The sequence below is a fragment of the Orbicella faveolata genome, unplaced genomic scaffold, assembly GCF_042242905.1.
Source record: "Orbicella faveolata isolate gen_17 unplaced genomic scaffold, um_ofav_v1 contig_26, whole genome shotgun sequence".
NCBI classification, from domain to species: domain Eukaryota; kingdom Metazoa; phylum Cnidaria; class Anthozoa; order Scleractinia; family Merulinidae; genus Orbicella; species Orbicella faveolata.
Genome location: NW_028301554.1, coordinates 10,856,963 through 10,871,501, shown reverse-complemented (window position 1 = coordinate 10,871,501; position 14,539 = coordinate 10,856,963). Strand labels below are relative to the sequence as shown.

The following is a 14,539-nucleotide window of genomic DNA, read 5'->3' as shown; positions in this document are numbered from 1 at the left end:
TTGCCAATATGGCTTAAACTAACCTAACTAATTAGGTCTCTGCTGTTTTTCATTTGGGCGTTACTCGGAGAAGTGTTTCACTCAACTTTATAGACTGAGCTTTCTATGGAGATGCTCTACAGCGTCTTTTATCTGATGAAGCTAAAACCTCAGAAGGAAAGCATATGACTATGGCACATGAAAACCAAGAATAGCAGCGGTCAGTGTAAAATGGGTTCATGACATTAATTTTGTACATTTGCCGTTCTCTTTTCAGTCTCTCCACCTTTCTTGCTTCACACGTGTTTATGGGGGACACTTCATACTGTGTTATTAGGGCCTGGCTGTTTGATGAGAACTGTTTGTAAGTACAGTCTGTTGCTTCTTATCACGGGTATAATATTTGAGATATTTATCTTAATCCAATTTTTCTTCAGAGACTGCCTAGCTTTACTTCGAGAAAGAATGCCGAATTTCCAGTCAATTCCTGTCGATCACCTGAGTAGGTGTTAGCACGCTTGGTGGAAGGAGTATATCCAGTCAGCAATTTAGTGTTCGTTTGTTCTACGATCCTGGATAATTATTTCTCAACACATCTGCTGACAACTGAAAACCACAAGCTGGCAGACATGTTACGGGTCCTTGTAGGTGGTCTATAAGTAGGTGGAGGGACCTTTTGTTACGTTTGCCCACAGGTATCCTTTTGCTTTCTCTAGCCCTCGCCGTATTTTTCCCCCATTTTTTAGCTTGCTGTTTTTCATGCTAGGCACCATCTAACTGAACACCTGGAAGAGGCTACACAATGACAAGAAAAGAGTCTTACCAAGAATTCTCCAGTTTTGAACTAATAATAATAATATTATATCTTTTAACCATACATGTAATTATGCTAACAAAACCTAAAAATACCATTATTTTACCATGCCATTCTTTCCAAAAGCCAAAGTCTTTGCATCCATATCCAGAACACAAGAGATGCAGTCACCCTGGGTGAACCCAGACAGAGTAAGAGGTGTTTCTCCATCATGGTACAGATTTCCACTGTACGCACGATACAACCACATGTCAGTAGTTGAACGATGATTATCATCATGGACTGGGTAACGAGCAACTCCGATGCATGTTCCCTCATTGCCACAGTTTTCTTTATCTACATGGAACTGAAATAGGATTTATTTTATTGTTTTTTCACCTGATTCAGAAACGAAGTTAAAAAACGTCTTGCATGCTTCAAAACATAATGTTTAGGCTATAATTTTTTCTTAAGCCTTGGTACTGGTATTAGATTAGAATCCCAAATGACTATCACACATTGCCATAACACCATTACATGTAAATTACATGAAGTGGTTCAGTTTTACCCTTAACACATTATATTTTCCTTTGTTCTGTTGCATGGTAATACATGTATATGTGACCGTGAACGGGAAAACGTACCTTAACGCTTATCTGTTAAACGGTCGCTAACGGACGGATAGCTAACGGATAGTTAACGGCCTTCACAACATTCTAACGTTTTGTCCTAATGTTCTAATGGTTATCTAATTGTGCCTAACGGATGATCAAAGCATTTTAACACTCTCTCCTAACGTTCTAACGGCTAACTAAGTATGCCTAACGGATGAAGAACACGTTCTAACGGTTGCACAATTTGTTCTAACGGATGACTGAAGCCGTTTAATGGTTGTCTAACAGCCTACATCTAAGGACGTTTAACGGTTGTCTAACAGTTTACATCTAAGGACTTTTAACAAACAAACAGCATAGCTTTCAGTCCAATGTTAAAAACTCATAACCGTGCCAATCCATTATCAGTCTTAAACTCACGATTTCGAAAAAAAATGAATCACAAAGTGCCTATTTCATCAGTCGTCGATGGGACAAACATTTAAAAAATTACTTCCACAGTGAGCATTGAAAGCAAAACTCAGTGATATAAACTATCACTTCCTCATCGAGACAGACAAACTCAGAATTCGAGTCCTTTATTATCGTGTGGGACGCGAAACGTCGCTAAACCGGCATGTAAACAATTTAACTCGCCAGTCGAGCAGGGTGAACATTTTTTATCGTTTTACTCAAATGGATTTGTCGCTTGTACTTATTTTTACACAATGACTTTGTGTAGAGTTTTCTTAAAAGTAACTGCTTTCTCCAGCTGTGGATTCGCGAAAGATTACACTTTCTTGCCAGAGCATGCGAAAAGCGGTACCTTCTGAAGTCATGAAGGTAGTCTCAAAACAACGGGCGTTTTGTTGGCGCTGGTTTCATCAGATAAAGTTGTTTTTGTCACATACATGTAGTTAAATTGGTTTCTTCTGATTAAGAGTCAGACAACAGTCTATCAAAATATTTATCGAACTTTCCGCCGGAATATGGCCGTTTCTCATAACAACTTTACGCAAATTTTCGAACCCACACTTTGTGACATTGACACACGAGCACAAGTTCTTGACACGTGATCAGTGTTTACCTCGCAGAACATCTTTATTTATCGCATGGCCATTTTGGTTGAGTTTTCTCCGTGTTTGGTTCGTTCGTTTATGGTATTCGTAAGGTATTTTGAACTTTCTTTTGTTCACGACTTACAGTAGCAAATTACAAGCTCTCAAAACAACCGGACTTTGCTGAATAAATAAAACAGTTCATATAATGCCGATCGTTGTTATGATTTCACATGTCGTTTCTGTTTTCGAAAGCGGCAAACGTGTTTTGTTTTGGATCGTGTATAATAATTATAGTATGAAGGCTTTATTGAACTTCATTTGAGTTGTATTTATCAATCATCAGGGCATCAAAATATAATAAACACCAAACTTCTCGTCGAAAGATAGCTATCTCATGATTGTTTTGAACTAAATGGAAGCCAAGAGCTGCTCTCGTTTCACACTGTGTTAGGCTACGTACCACATGCCACTTCAACGCGTGTCATGCCATTCTAATGGAATCGTTACCCGTTTAACGTATGCTAGTTTATTCTAACGGATCCTAACGGCTTCTCTAGCCGTGCTAACAGATACAGAGTTTTGCTAACGGTTATGCTGTCCCGTCTAACGGTCTGATGCTAACGGCTAACGGATACATGTCTCTTGCTAACGGTTGCACTCTCCGTTCTAACGGCCTGATGCTAACGTCTAACGGTTGGGCTAACGCCCCTAACATTTTTAAGAAAACTTTCTAACGGATGACTAACGGATGCTTAACACTTTTGCCTGTATAACGGATAAGCGTTAAGGTACGTTTTCCAGTTCACGGTCACATATTAGAATGTGTATGAGTCAAAGGAATATACCAAATCGCACCAAGGGTAATATTCATGCAAAACAGATCCAGTGTCTGAAAGTTAAGAGTTTAAGTTAAGTATTTCTTCCTTTAAAGCAGAAAGGTGAAATTAATTAATGTTTTCTGATTATAGTGATCCTTATCAAATGCTAAGTTTTGTTCTGGGGGCGAAAGTGATCATCAACAATTCTTTCACCTTTCTCTCAAAAATGATGGCAACCGAAGGAATGTCAATCACTAGCTGGTACGTTTTAACGAGCAGTTAAGCTGTTTGATAAAACAGCAAAGCTTGTTTGGTTGCTTGCGGAGAAGAAAAAAAAAGTAAAAGGCAGAAATATATTGTAATTATGTGAAGTGAGTACCCATAATTGAAGGGGTGAGCGCAAAACCATGCTAAGTGACGATTTGGGTGAAAAAAAAAATTTCACCACAGGGCTTGAATTTTTGCATGTGGTCTTCAATGTAATAGAAAAACGCGGCCCTGTATTTTTGTCATTGGTTTTTGCTTCGTTTTCGAGTTATAACATATGCAAAATAATTGGCTTTCCCTAGCCATGTCTTTAGGAGTTCATTTGTTGAATAGCAAACAGGCAGGTTGTTTATAGTGTATGAGGTCAACATCAAATCTCACAGCATATATAGAGCGGAAATCTGGGAACATTATTTACAGCGGTTCTTGTGACGTGAACACAACATGTGAATTGATTGAGCGTCAAACGAAATACATCGAACAAAAAGGAGATGTGCCGCATTAGAGCTCTGTCAACTAATATCTTAAGCATTGTTTTAAAGTACCTTGTATGCCTGCCTGGTGGTTGAGAGGCATCATAAAGTCTTGATAAACCCGTAAGTCATCAGCACGTTTTAAAGAATCAAAATGTGTTCTGAAACTTTGAAGGCAGCTGATATACCATAATCGTGTTATTGGCATTCGAAGTCAGATCGAGCCAGGCAGCAAAGTCCAAGAGCAGTTCTTGCCCAAGAAAAATACCCTCTGGTGAGTCGTGGCCCAATTGCCAAGCATTGCTAGCGTCAAAGTTTGGAAAGCGAGAACTGGTTTTAGACATAAAATTTGTCTTGTATCAACTGCCATGTTTTCCCGTGCACGAGGTGTAAAGACCCTTCCCGGCATGTATTTCGATCACGTTCTGCAGACGTTTCTCAAACTGGTAACTAGACTGTTTGAACATAATATTGGCCAACAAGTAACAATCGAATGTAACATAGATCTGTGATCCAGGTTGCATTGATTTTATTTCAAATCGGCATGATTTGTAGTGTTTTAAGCTTCTGGGATCAGCGGACATGCAGATGTATGGAGACCCGTATGTTGCGCAGAAGGGTTAATCTGTTAATCTGTCAGCCCTATTTATAGAGCGTTTTCACGTGAAATCAACATCATTGAGCTTATACGTTGCGTGAAATTAGCATTTTGCTGTTTTCTAAGTGAAACTAACATCCTTGCCATCAAGCGTTAACATGAAATCAACATTTTAACCTATTTAGACCTGAAATCAACATCATTGAGCTTATGCGCTGCGAAATCGACATTTTGTTGGTTTCTAGGTGAAACCAACATCCTTGCCATTACGCGTTAATGTGAAATCAACATTTTAACCCATTTAGACCTGAAATCAACATCATTGAGCTTATACGCTGTGTGAAATCGACATTTTGCTGATGTCTAAGTGAAACCAACATCCTTGCCATCACACGTTAACGTGAAATCAACATTTTAACCTATTTAGACCTGAAATCAACATCATTGAGCTTGTGCGCTGCGTAAAATCGACATTTTGTTGGTTTCTAGGTGAAACCAACATCCTTACCATCACGCGTTAACATGAAATCAACATTTAAACCTTTTTTGGCCTAAACTCAACATTTTTGAGCTTATACGTTGCGTGAAATTGACATTTTGCTGCTTTCTAAGTGAAATCAAAGTCCTTGCGGTCGCAGCAGGCCGATCCTTTGTTATGATAAACCGAGGCGAGACTTTGACTTATAACAAAGGCTTGGCTTGGCTATTGTAACAAAGGATCGGCTCTGTTTATCATAACAAAGGCCTGGCTTCGTTTATTTGAAGGCCTCAGCGGGAAAAGGGCGCTAGGTATTTTAATCAAAAGTGAACTTTGTCGAAAACGCTCCAAATTTTGCATGCAGTTTTGTTTAGGGATGTTTAGCAATGTCCCATAGTTTTTCCGCTAAGCTTTGCTTCGTTTTCGAGATATTGCATATGCAAAAAAACCACTCGGTTTTCCTAGCGGCGTCTTCATAAATGAAGCAAAAACCAGCCAGAAAAATACAGGACCACGTTTTTCTATTACATTGAAGACCACATGCAAAAATTCAAGCCCTTTCGCAAAAATTTTTTTACACTCAAATCGTCACTTAGCATGGTTTTGCACTCACCCCTTCAATTCATTTGTTAACAAAGTAAAAAAAACACACACACACACTACGAGACGGAATTCCTCTAGTGTAGTGATTGAAATATACTGACTGACCATAACTTAGCATAATCCCACAAAGATCACAATATTTCCTGGAGCACTCATGCTGTACGCATCATCTCAACAAGGTCAAAACAACTGTCTGCAGCTGTTGGCAGCTCTGAAACATTGCTGCTTGTCTAAACTTAGCCTACTACCAAACGTCCCCAAGGGTTTCAATAATAGCCGGGTAGCGGGTAGCTATTCACAAATAACTAAGACCAGATAATTTCCTCGCAGCTAAGGATTCTCTTCAAGAAATTTGGCAATATAAGTCTTATGTTATCGGTAAAGAAAAAGAGCGGTACAAGAAAAAAACTTTCTAGTGTTAACCCAGCCTTTCGGACCACGAAAGATGAAGGAAAGTGTAACCTAACATGCGAGAACAATCGCTTCAATACAAAGTGAAAAAATGTGCCAGGCACTTCAGCTGAAATTGAGAGGAAACTGGGACTAAGCATGAATAATAATAGCTGCCAAAAGGCAATTGTCTTTAACAGCCCAGCCATGGGCCGAACGTGGTTCATGTTCTACCCGTGGGTTTTTTTTTTTTAATCTGTGTGGCCATGGGCCCAGCACGGTTCTAGGTTTACACCGGGTTTATTATTTTTTTTTTTTGTCAGTGACCAGACCCAAACTTCCTCTCAGCCAAATTTTGAATCACACAACCTGTGATGTTTATTCACCAAAAGCTGTTGAAACATTAATACATGGACAATGTTACGGATCTTGTTTTCTTTATTGTGTGTAACATATTTTCTTTTGGTTTTATCGAAGCGTTGGGTTCGAAGGGAAATAATAAATACGCTAAAAACACTAAAAATGGGTATTACATCAGCCAGGGAATGCACTGGCATTGCAGCTTTCATTTTCGCTACCTGACAAATAAGATCGTGTTTACTTTGCAAGTTTATTTCTGCAGAAGTGACGGTCATTAATTTATTTGCAATTTTGCAAGTATTTCTTGTGGGTTAAGGCAAATGAAGCGAATTCTTTGGCTGTTTCATCGCAGCGAGTTCAGTGGTTGGAGAGAAAATTAAATATTTGCAAGCCAAGCAAACAACGTGTCAGAATGTGCAAGGATTACGTCATTGGTAGGGAAAAAACAACCTTACTAAAGATACTGTGGATAACGGAGTTCTTGAATTATGTGACTTGTGAGACTTAACTTTACTAGCCCTATATTCATGGAAAAAACCAATTAAATTCAATCATGACTTCTAAGAAAACAAGCTGTTGTTAATAGTGTTATTATCGTATCATTCATGCCTATATATATCCCGAAGAAAGTTCTAAAAGACCATTACGTCCTCTTTCCTGGCCGACACTTTTGCGGGAAAAAAAATTAAAAACCCAGCGCTCATCAAAAATATGTTTTTTCACCAGAAATTCAGCTCGGAACATATATAAATTTATATTCGTTTGAATCATCGATGAAATTTTTGCTTTGGGGTCAACAAAAATCTTAGATTACAAAGTCACACCCAACCCACGCTTTGCAAAAAAATCTCTTCAAAACCCTGACTTCGAAGCAATATATCATTTTAGCATTAATAGCTATCTCACATCGGCACTAGTAAAATCTATTCCTTAACAATCCAGCTTCATCATATTAAAATTTCAACGAAATCGAACAAAGCCAGAACTAAATATAATTACTTTGTTTTTTTGTCACCTCCCTTCACTGCTTAAGTCAACAAAGGAAGTGACAGTCACTCATAGCAACTGAAACACACGAACATAACACGCACCGACGTTTCGGTCAAAAAAATCCAGGATTATTGCCTGAGAGCTAAAAATTGAATAGGAACATCTTTTTCAAACTTTTCTTTAGTAATTTAGACGAAAAAATGACCTCGGCGGGCTCCAAATGAGAACGAAACGAAAAACAGAACGAGACAGTGCGAAGATCCGTTAATTTATTCAATTTGTTCACCATGTGGCCTTCGTTACATTTAAGTTAAAAAAAAGCTTACTTCTGGATAATTTCAGCCTTACAAGCCAGCAACTGGTCCCAAATTACTTTCTGTATCCTTACAAATGTCCTGACTTCCATCACTGAAAGATTTGGCCGCAATTTTTGAGCAAATAAACATTTCGCTGACGGCAACCACCATTACGGTGGCTTGCATACTAATTCCCTAACTTTAAAAACTCTCCCAAGGGGGGGATATCACGAAAAGAGCTGGAAAAATGGCCGGATATAGGGTAATTTTCTCAGCTTCCGGTGTGCCAAATTTGCCGGAAATAGGTTCAAAACCGATTTTTGTTTTTTCATTTTTTTTTTCCTTCGGGTCACTCATGATCCCATATTATGACATGTGTCGGAAGTAATTACGTAATCGTAGATTTCACAACAGCTACAACTGATGGTGCAATAATACAGGTTGTGTTGATCAAGTGATGTGGTGTCTACAGTAATCAATGAATCATCAAGGACTGCTTTGGAATGTGCACTGCATTGCGACTGTAGTGCTACCAAAACAGTTAACTCTTAAAATCACGGTTGAAAGATCTAAAAGATCTTCTTGTTAGCATATTTCGCTCCAGCGTCAAAACAAATGAGGTCAAAGAAGAATGATTCTTTGCAAGGTTAGTTGAGTATATTGAAAGGGACACATTTCCGTGTTTAAACTTTAATATTATGCTTCTTTTCGTGGTGAAATATGATGTATCAATCACAAATCAATTTGCATACAAAGAATTAAAATACCACATGTTATCAACCTTGTCTTTCTAATTGATTGACTTCTAGGAACAACAAAGCAACATAAAAATAGGCCTCAAAATGCAGGAAAATGCATCTGCGAGAGTCTAGAATTTCAAAATTTGCCGGGGGAGCATGCCCCCTGGACCCCCCTAGTTGGGAAGGCCCAGAGGGCCTTCCAAGAAACTACCCGCCTCTTTTTCTAAACTACCCTCATGTGCCAAAACTTATTGAAACCCCTGGTCCCTCAAGTCTAACTACAGTTATTTATCGAGGCTGCCAATATACACATTTCAGTACAACTTTTTATAGTAGCTACCTTCCATTCATAGCATCCTGACCTGATGCCAAGTCCAGCCAGTCCATACCCTCTCCTTGCACTACTGTGAACAACTGTGACACCATTCTCCACACTGCAGGCTTGTAACTTGTCAGTATCAAACATGACATCATTAACAGGCACTTGGTCCACATTTGCTGTAAATCCTGAGTTGCTTTCATCGTGAAGTACATAAGGGAAAGGTGGAATGTTCCATGTGTAATCACCAATGTTCTGGAAGAGCTGCTTAGTAATCTGATTATAAGAGAGAGGATAGCATGACACGTATAAAGAAGGACAATACATTCATGTATTTCTATCTTTTTGGAAATTCATAAATTATCATAATGGTATAGTATTGTTCAACCAGAGGACCCAGTTGATGGCAAGCTTTTGTCTGCACAAGCAGACTGTACCCACAGTTTTTGTCCTGAGCTGGCTTTACAAAATGATTGTGCTATTAATACATGTATGCATATGTCAATGTACATCCATGAAGATTGAATTTGGAGTGATGACCTGTGATGTCTAGTAAGAAAATCTGTATCCAATGGGAAACCATTATACTCACTGTTCCAATTAAGATGTCATCTTCACATGCTGGAAGAACAAACGTCAATAAATGAAAAGTCAGCATTCTTGTCCGTAGACTGAAGTGAGAAAATTCCTTTTTCTCGCTAGGAAATGAAACAACAGCCATAAATAACCCCAGCCAATCTCTGGAGACAAGCTTCTGCTGTGCTGCTTTATTGACTGCAACTCTGCGCAGGAATTTCATGAAGTAACAAAGTGCTCCTTCGTGTTGTTTATGTTTGTGTGATCTTTCACCCTGTCTTTGCTCAAGGACAGACTCAGAAGCATTTTCAGATATTTCCAATAAGATTAACTTGCTGGCATTCTCCAACAGTAACTTTAGTTGCTCATACAGCAAATCAATAACACTTTGAATGATGTGATCACTCAGCTTATCAGCAAACATCCTAATGAGAAAAGAAAAGTATAAATCATTGACAACTGCTTTGAAAAAAGATACAAAAGGCATCATTCTAAAATGGAAAAAATAAATTGAAAAACCGGGATTTTAGCTAGATGGGTGTCCAGCTGTCCTGTGGATGCCCACTTCTGAAAGAAAGTTGTTTTATTTAACAAGTTGCTTTAAAAATTGTTCGTTTAAGCAAACTCTTGGCACATTTTGGATACCGACTTTTCACATCATCGCTAAAAGCGTGATTGATATCAACGTAAATGAACAATGCACATTGCACATTCCATGTCAGTATACATAAATTATTCATGTGGTTACATGTATGTGACAACTACATCAATCCTTGTCCTTAGGCAAACAAGAGTCCAAAGCCTTTTCAACATTACAGACAAACACACTCATACAGTAGATCACTTGTGGTCTGCAAAGGAGAGTGCTCTTGGAGTGACAGTTACATCACAAGACCATGACTTAAGGAATGCAAATTGATGAACATTCAAACAGATGAAATGACTTTGAACCTGCCGGTCACCTACGCAAGAATCATTTACATTCTCATAGCTGGCACATAATCTGCACAACCCAATCTTTTCACAAGAAAAGAATCCTAGAAGGCATAATGATTCAACAATGGTAACCAGCTTAAACAAACAAATTCACTGTTACATGGCAAAACTGTTCCCATCAGGAATTACCTAACGGATATACATGGTGTAACTTATGCAAGTAGCCGACAGCTTTTACTTGTCCTGAAGATGACATGATGTTTAAAGGTTTGGTTTTCCACTTTTTCACTATTTTAAACTTTTTTAGCCTTGTAAAAATTAGTTTTAAATCAACAAAGTTTGTAATTCTATTGTTTGAGAATGTGCCAGGAGATCTCACCATCTACACACAAGTGACTTGTGTGTAAATAAATGCCATGAACTTGCTGGCTCTCTTGGCTGTCACTTTGTCAAAGATGGTCTAGGAAAAGATATAAAGTAAAGGACAACAAACTGACCCAGCTGTTACTGCGATTATATGCAGAAGTCTCCAACAGGCAACTTGTAAGACAACAGACAGTTGTGTAGTGTTGTCAACTTGTGTTTTGTGATAAGGACCGGGCTGAATGGCCAACAGGCTTTCCTGGCACATGTTGAACATGGTCATATGAAGTTGTGAGGTAACAACGAGAGCAACATCTGATGGTTGATACTTGTTACTTAAAGCAAAAACTGCCAGCAGTTGCTGACGCTCACGTGCACCTAAAACAAATCACATTTAACACATGTACATAAGGGCATGTAATACAGACACAAGAAATGTTATATTATTACTGAATGCACTTTCATAAGTTAAAAGAATAGGTCTCCTTTGGCTAATTGCTTTGAATGAACAGGTCTTTCTATTGGAAGGATTTTAGACCTACAACCAAGCAGGCAGATAGATGGATGGATGGGCAGAAACATTAAAGTGCCACTAACCCCCCCCCCCCCAATTTTTTTTTCACTAATATAAATTTCCTTTTTCTCCTGATCACCACGGCGAAAAAATTATTGTTGTAGCTATTTTTGTTAATTTTCTATGAATTTTTAAAGTTTGTAAATTTGCCCTTTTCCATGTTCACGACCGAGGAATAGCGGAGAATGGGACGAGTTGGCTTTTGACGTCACTTCGGGAGTAACAATATTTTGTTTCTGAGAAGAATACATGTATATGTGAACATGCGACAGTGTGTGTCAAAATCATTGTAGAATGCAAGGAATATATGTTGTTGGAGGCTGTAGCAATACAGGATGCATGGAATAGAGTATTCCTCTTCATTCAATACCTCTATCTCAGTGAAACTCTACCAGAACCGAGAAAAAGAGCAAAGAAGCGGGCTGATTTGTGCGAAGCTAAAGCTGGGGAGCCACTGAGGATTTCTTTGATCTCGGTTCGCTGCTACTGTAAAAACCTAGAGATTTTCATGGCCTGTATATTCTTCTCTATCTCTAATAGAAAGCTTGAAATTGTCAAGGTACTTAATTAGACACGAATTTGGGATAAGCTGGAAGCCATCTGACTATTTTGAGCGCAAACAATCCTCCAAGTCCCAAACAAAACTATAGGTGACGAAATTACACGATAAATTAAATGCGTTGTGTTTTGAAATAGAGACTTGTCTAAACGTTCTACAAGACACGAAGAAGATTGTTGAGGCTTCAAACTGGTGAACTAGCTATGTATTTGTTGATTTTATAAAAAAAATAGGTGCTCAGTGAGCACATGAATCCACGACCCTAGGTAAGTGGATTAGGAATCTCTGCAGGACCTGGGTTCAATTCAACATCTCCAGATAACAAAAGATACTTTTCTGACAAGAGGTAATTCTTGTTATCAAACTGAACTCAGACAAAAATTCTGGATAACATTTATAATTTCTACCAGAAGACCAACACTTTTCTTGTTCAAATTTTGTTTTAAAAAAATCAAGTAAAAAAGACTCTTCTTCACGAGCAAGCTTGACAATCCATAGTTCACAACTGATATCCACAGTGAATAAAACAGACGAAACAGTAACACTCTTCATCAAGAAATATTGAATTCTGCCTCTTACTTTTTTGCGTTTAACTGATTTTAAAACTTCACGTGGTAATTTACTGTAGATGTTTCTCTGTCTCTTTTTCCACATGCAGCAACTGATAAGTATACTGATTAAAGGGGTGATGCAGCAGCTCTCGTAAGGTCTCACATGAATGGCTTGCTACCCTTTGAGAGAACAATAGAACAAACAACAGAAACAATGCCCCTAGCCCTAAAACAATAACAGCTGCTAACAATGAAGGGAATTACAAGCTTACGAGAGTTGCTACACTTCTGGATTAAAGATTAAAGATTTACTCTTACATCAGTGTATCTTGCCTTAAGCGTAACACTGGAAAGATTGTCCTTCACTCCAAGTATTTGCAGAAAAAATACTAGCTACATAACGACCAGGCATAGCTTCTGCGGATGTGTTTTCCATGGTCATTATTTTGTCAACTAAAGCTTTTTGTTTGTTCTCTACTAGGAGAGTCATATCTCCTTAAGAGGAACTCTCAGGTAATCTCGGTGGAATTGACTGCGTTGTGCTCTGACTGCATCATCCTTCAAAAGGGATGCGTACTCCCTTGAAAGGGCTGCACAATCCCTTGAAAAGGTTGAATTATCCCTTAAAAGGGCTGAATAATCTCTCAAAAGGGCTGAATAATCCCTCAAAAGGGTTGAATAATCCCTCGAAAGGGATTCGAGTTTCCTTGAGAAGAATGGAGAATAATGAATGACCGTGAACAGTGAATTCGTGATTTCTGTGCCATTTGAGTTGCACAGTGATGTAACCGGCCTGATTGCAGATTCTGTTCTACATTGCAGAATATTGTTTTATAATTTAAGTCCATGGCATTAATGTCCTCTTCATCACAAGCAACATTAGGGACCTTTATACGATGCAAGGACGGGAAGGCCAAGAAGGGAACGGCAGTGGACGCGGGAAACTTTCACGCGCTGCATCACCAATTTTCGTATAGGAAGGCGATGTCAATAACTCTAGCTTCATAAAAGCTTTTCATAAAACCAGTGACATCCCTTTGAGATAGTATAGAAATATTATCCAGTTAAGCTTAAATGATAGTGAACAGACAACACAGAACTTACTCTTGTTTATATATGTAAAGCAAACCTTCCTGATCATGATCTGTTAGTATTTAATATTGAAAGAATCCAGAATTTCCATATGAAGAATTTATGTGGACGATCTTTGTATTGACCTGGTTCAGATAGTTTTTTGTCAGCAGAGCGTTTTAAAATCGATCCTGCCTTAGCTGAAACAAATATCTATAATAAAACAAACATTATGTTGAGTTCTGGGTTGTATGAAAACATGAAATAAACATCAATTTGCAAATGTGCATATTATTTGCTCGATAGCTGCTTTGAAGGCACGTAACAATCGTATTTGCAATCAAAACCTTTCAGAAACCATTCAAAATGATGCAAGATCATTCGAGAACAATGTTTTGGCACATTCGCTGATAGCTGTACCTGGTTATAGAGAACTTTGTCTACTCACCAATTCATGTCACTTTGAAGAGCATGGGAAAATGAGTCTACAAAGTCAGACGTAGGGTCAGTGGTTCGAGATCGTAGTCATTGAGAATGCTCCGTAAGGCTGTGCTTCTGCTAGTAAATTCGCATTTTTTTTCTCCTTTTTTTAGACAAGCAACTCCCTCTAACGAACATTGGCAGGTTTGACTAACTGAAAGTCTACCAACAAATCAATCGTGACTAATCTTCACTTATTTTGTTCCTCTCAATCGTACAGACAGTCATTCGGGCATTAATAGGGTAGCGATCTTCACACATCTGAAGTTTGATTAAGTACGAATATTCTTTTGTTACACTGAAACGGACACGCTTGATTACATAGAATCTACGGCCGAAAGGCTGTAGATTCAAAAACACACACACGCCGGAGGCCGCCTGTAATCTGGCCATGTTTCTCAATGGCCATTCCGAATACAGAATTGTTTTGTTCTTTGAGCTTCGTCTTTGAGGAACAAAATACATCTAAATTACAAACTTAGAATGGATCAAGCATTTATAAATATAATATGAGGAAAGTGAAACAACGATTAAGATTCGACCCTATAGCTACCGACGGAGATTGTTGTGGTGAAAGAAGAATGTGCTTGTGAGTCAACCAAAACGCAAACTAATAAGTCAAGGACTCCCAGATTATTAGCGTGCGTAAAATGGACATTTCATTCAAAATA

At 38.4% G+C, this 14,539-nt stretch overlaps 1 protein-coding gene across 6 annotated transcripts in view; it reads right to left on the bottom strand.

Moving 5' to 3' along the window:
* LOC110067114 (putative E3 ubiquitin-protein ligase HERC1) overlaps window positions 1–14,539 on the bottom strand; it is a 302,388-nt gene that overhangs the window by 141,964 nt on the left and 145,885 nt on the right. For 5 of the 6 annotated variants that reach the window (XM_089295099.1, XM_089295101.1, XM_089295095.1 and 2 more), the window contains exons 28-31: window positions 10,768–11,011; window positions 9,351–9,759; window positions 8,780–9,034; window positions 900–1,139 (exon numbers count right to left, since the gene is read on the bottom strand). In XM_089295099.1, coding sequence (XP_089151225.1) covers window positions 900–1,139; window positions 8,780–9,034; window positions 9,351–9,759; window positions 10,768–11,011 — 1,148 coding nt within the window. The remainder of the gene's footprint in view (window positions 1–899; window positions 1,140–8,779; window positions 9,035–9,350; window positions 9,760–10,767; window positions 11,012–14,539) is intronic. The other variant, XM_089295100.1, reaches the window with a different exon arrangement.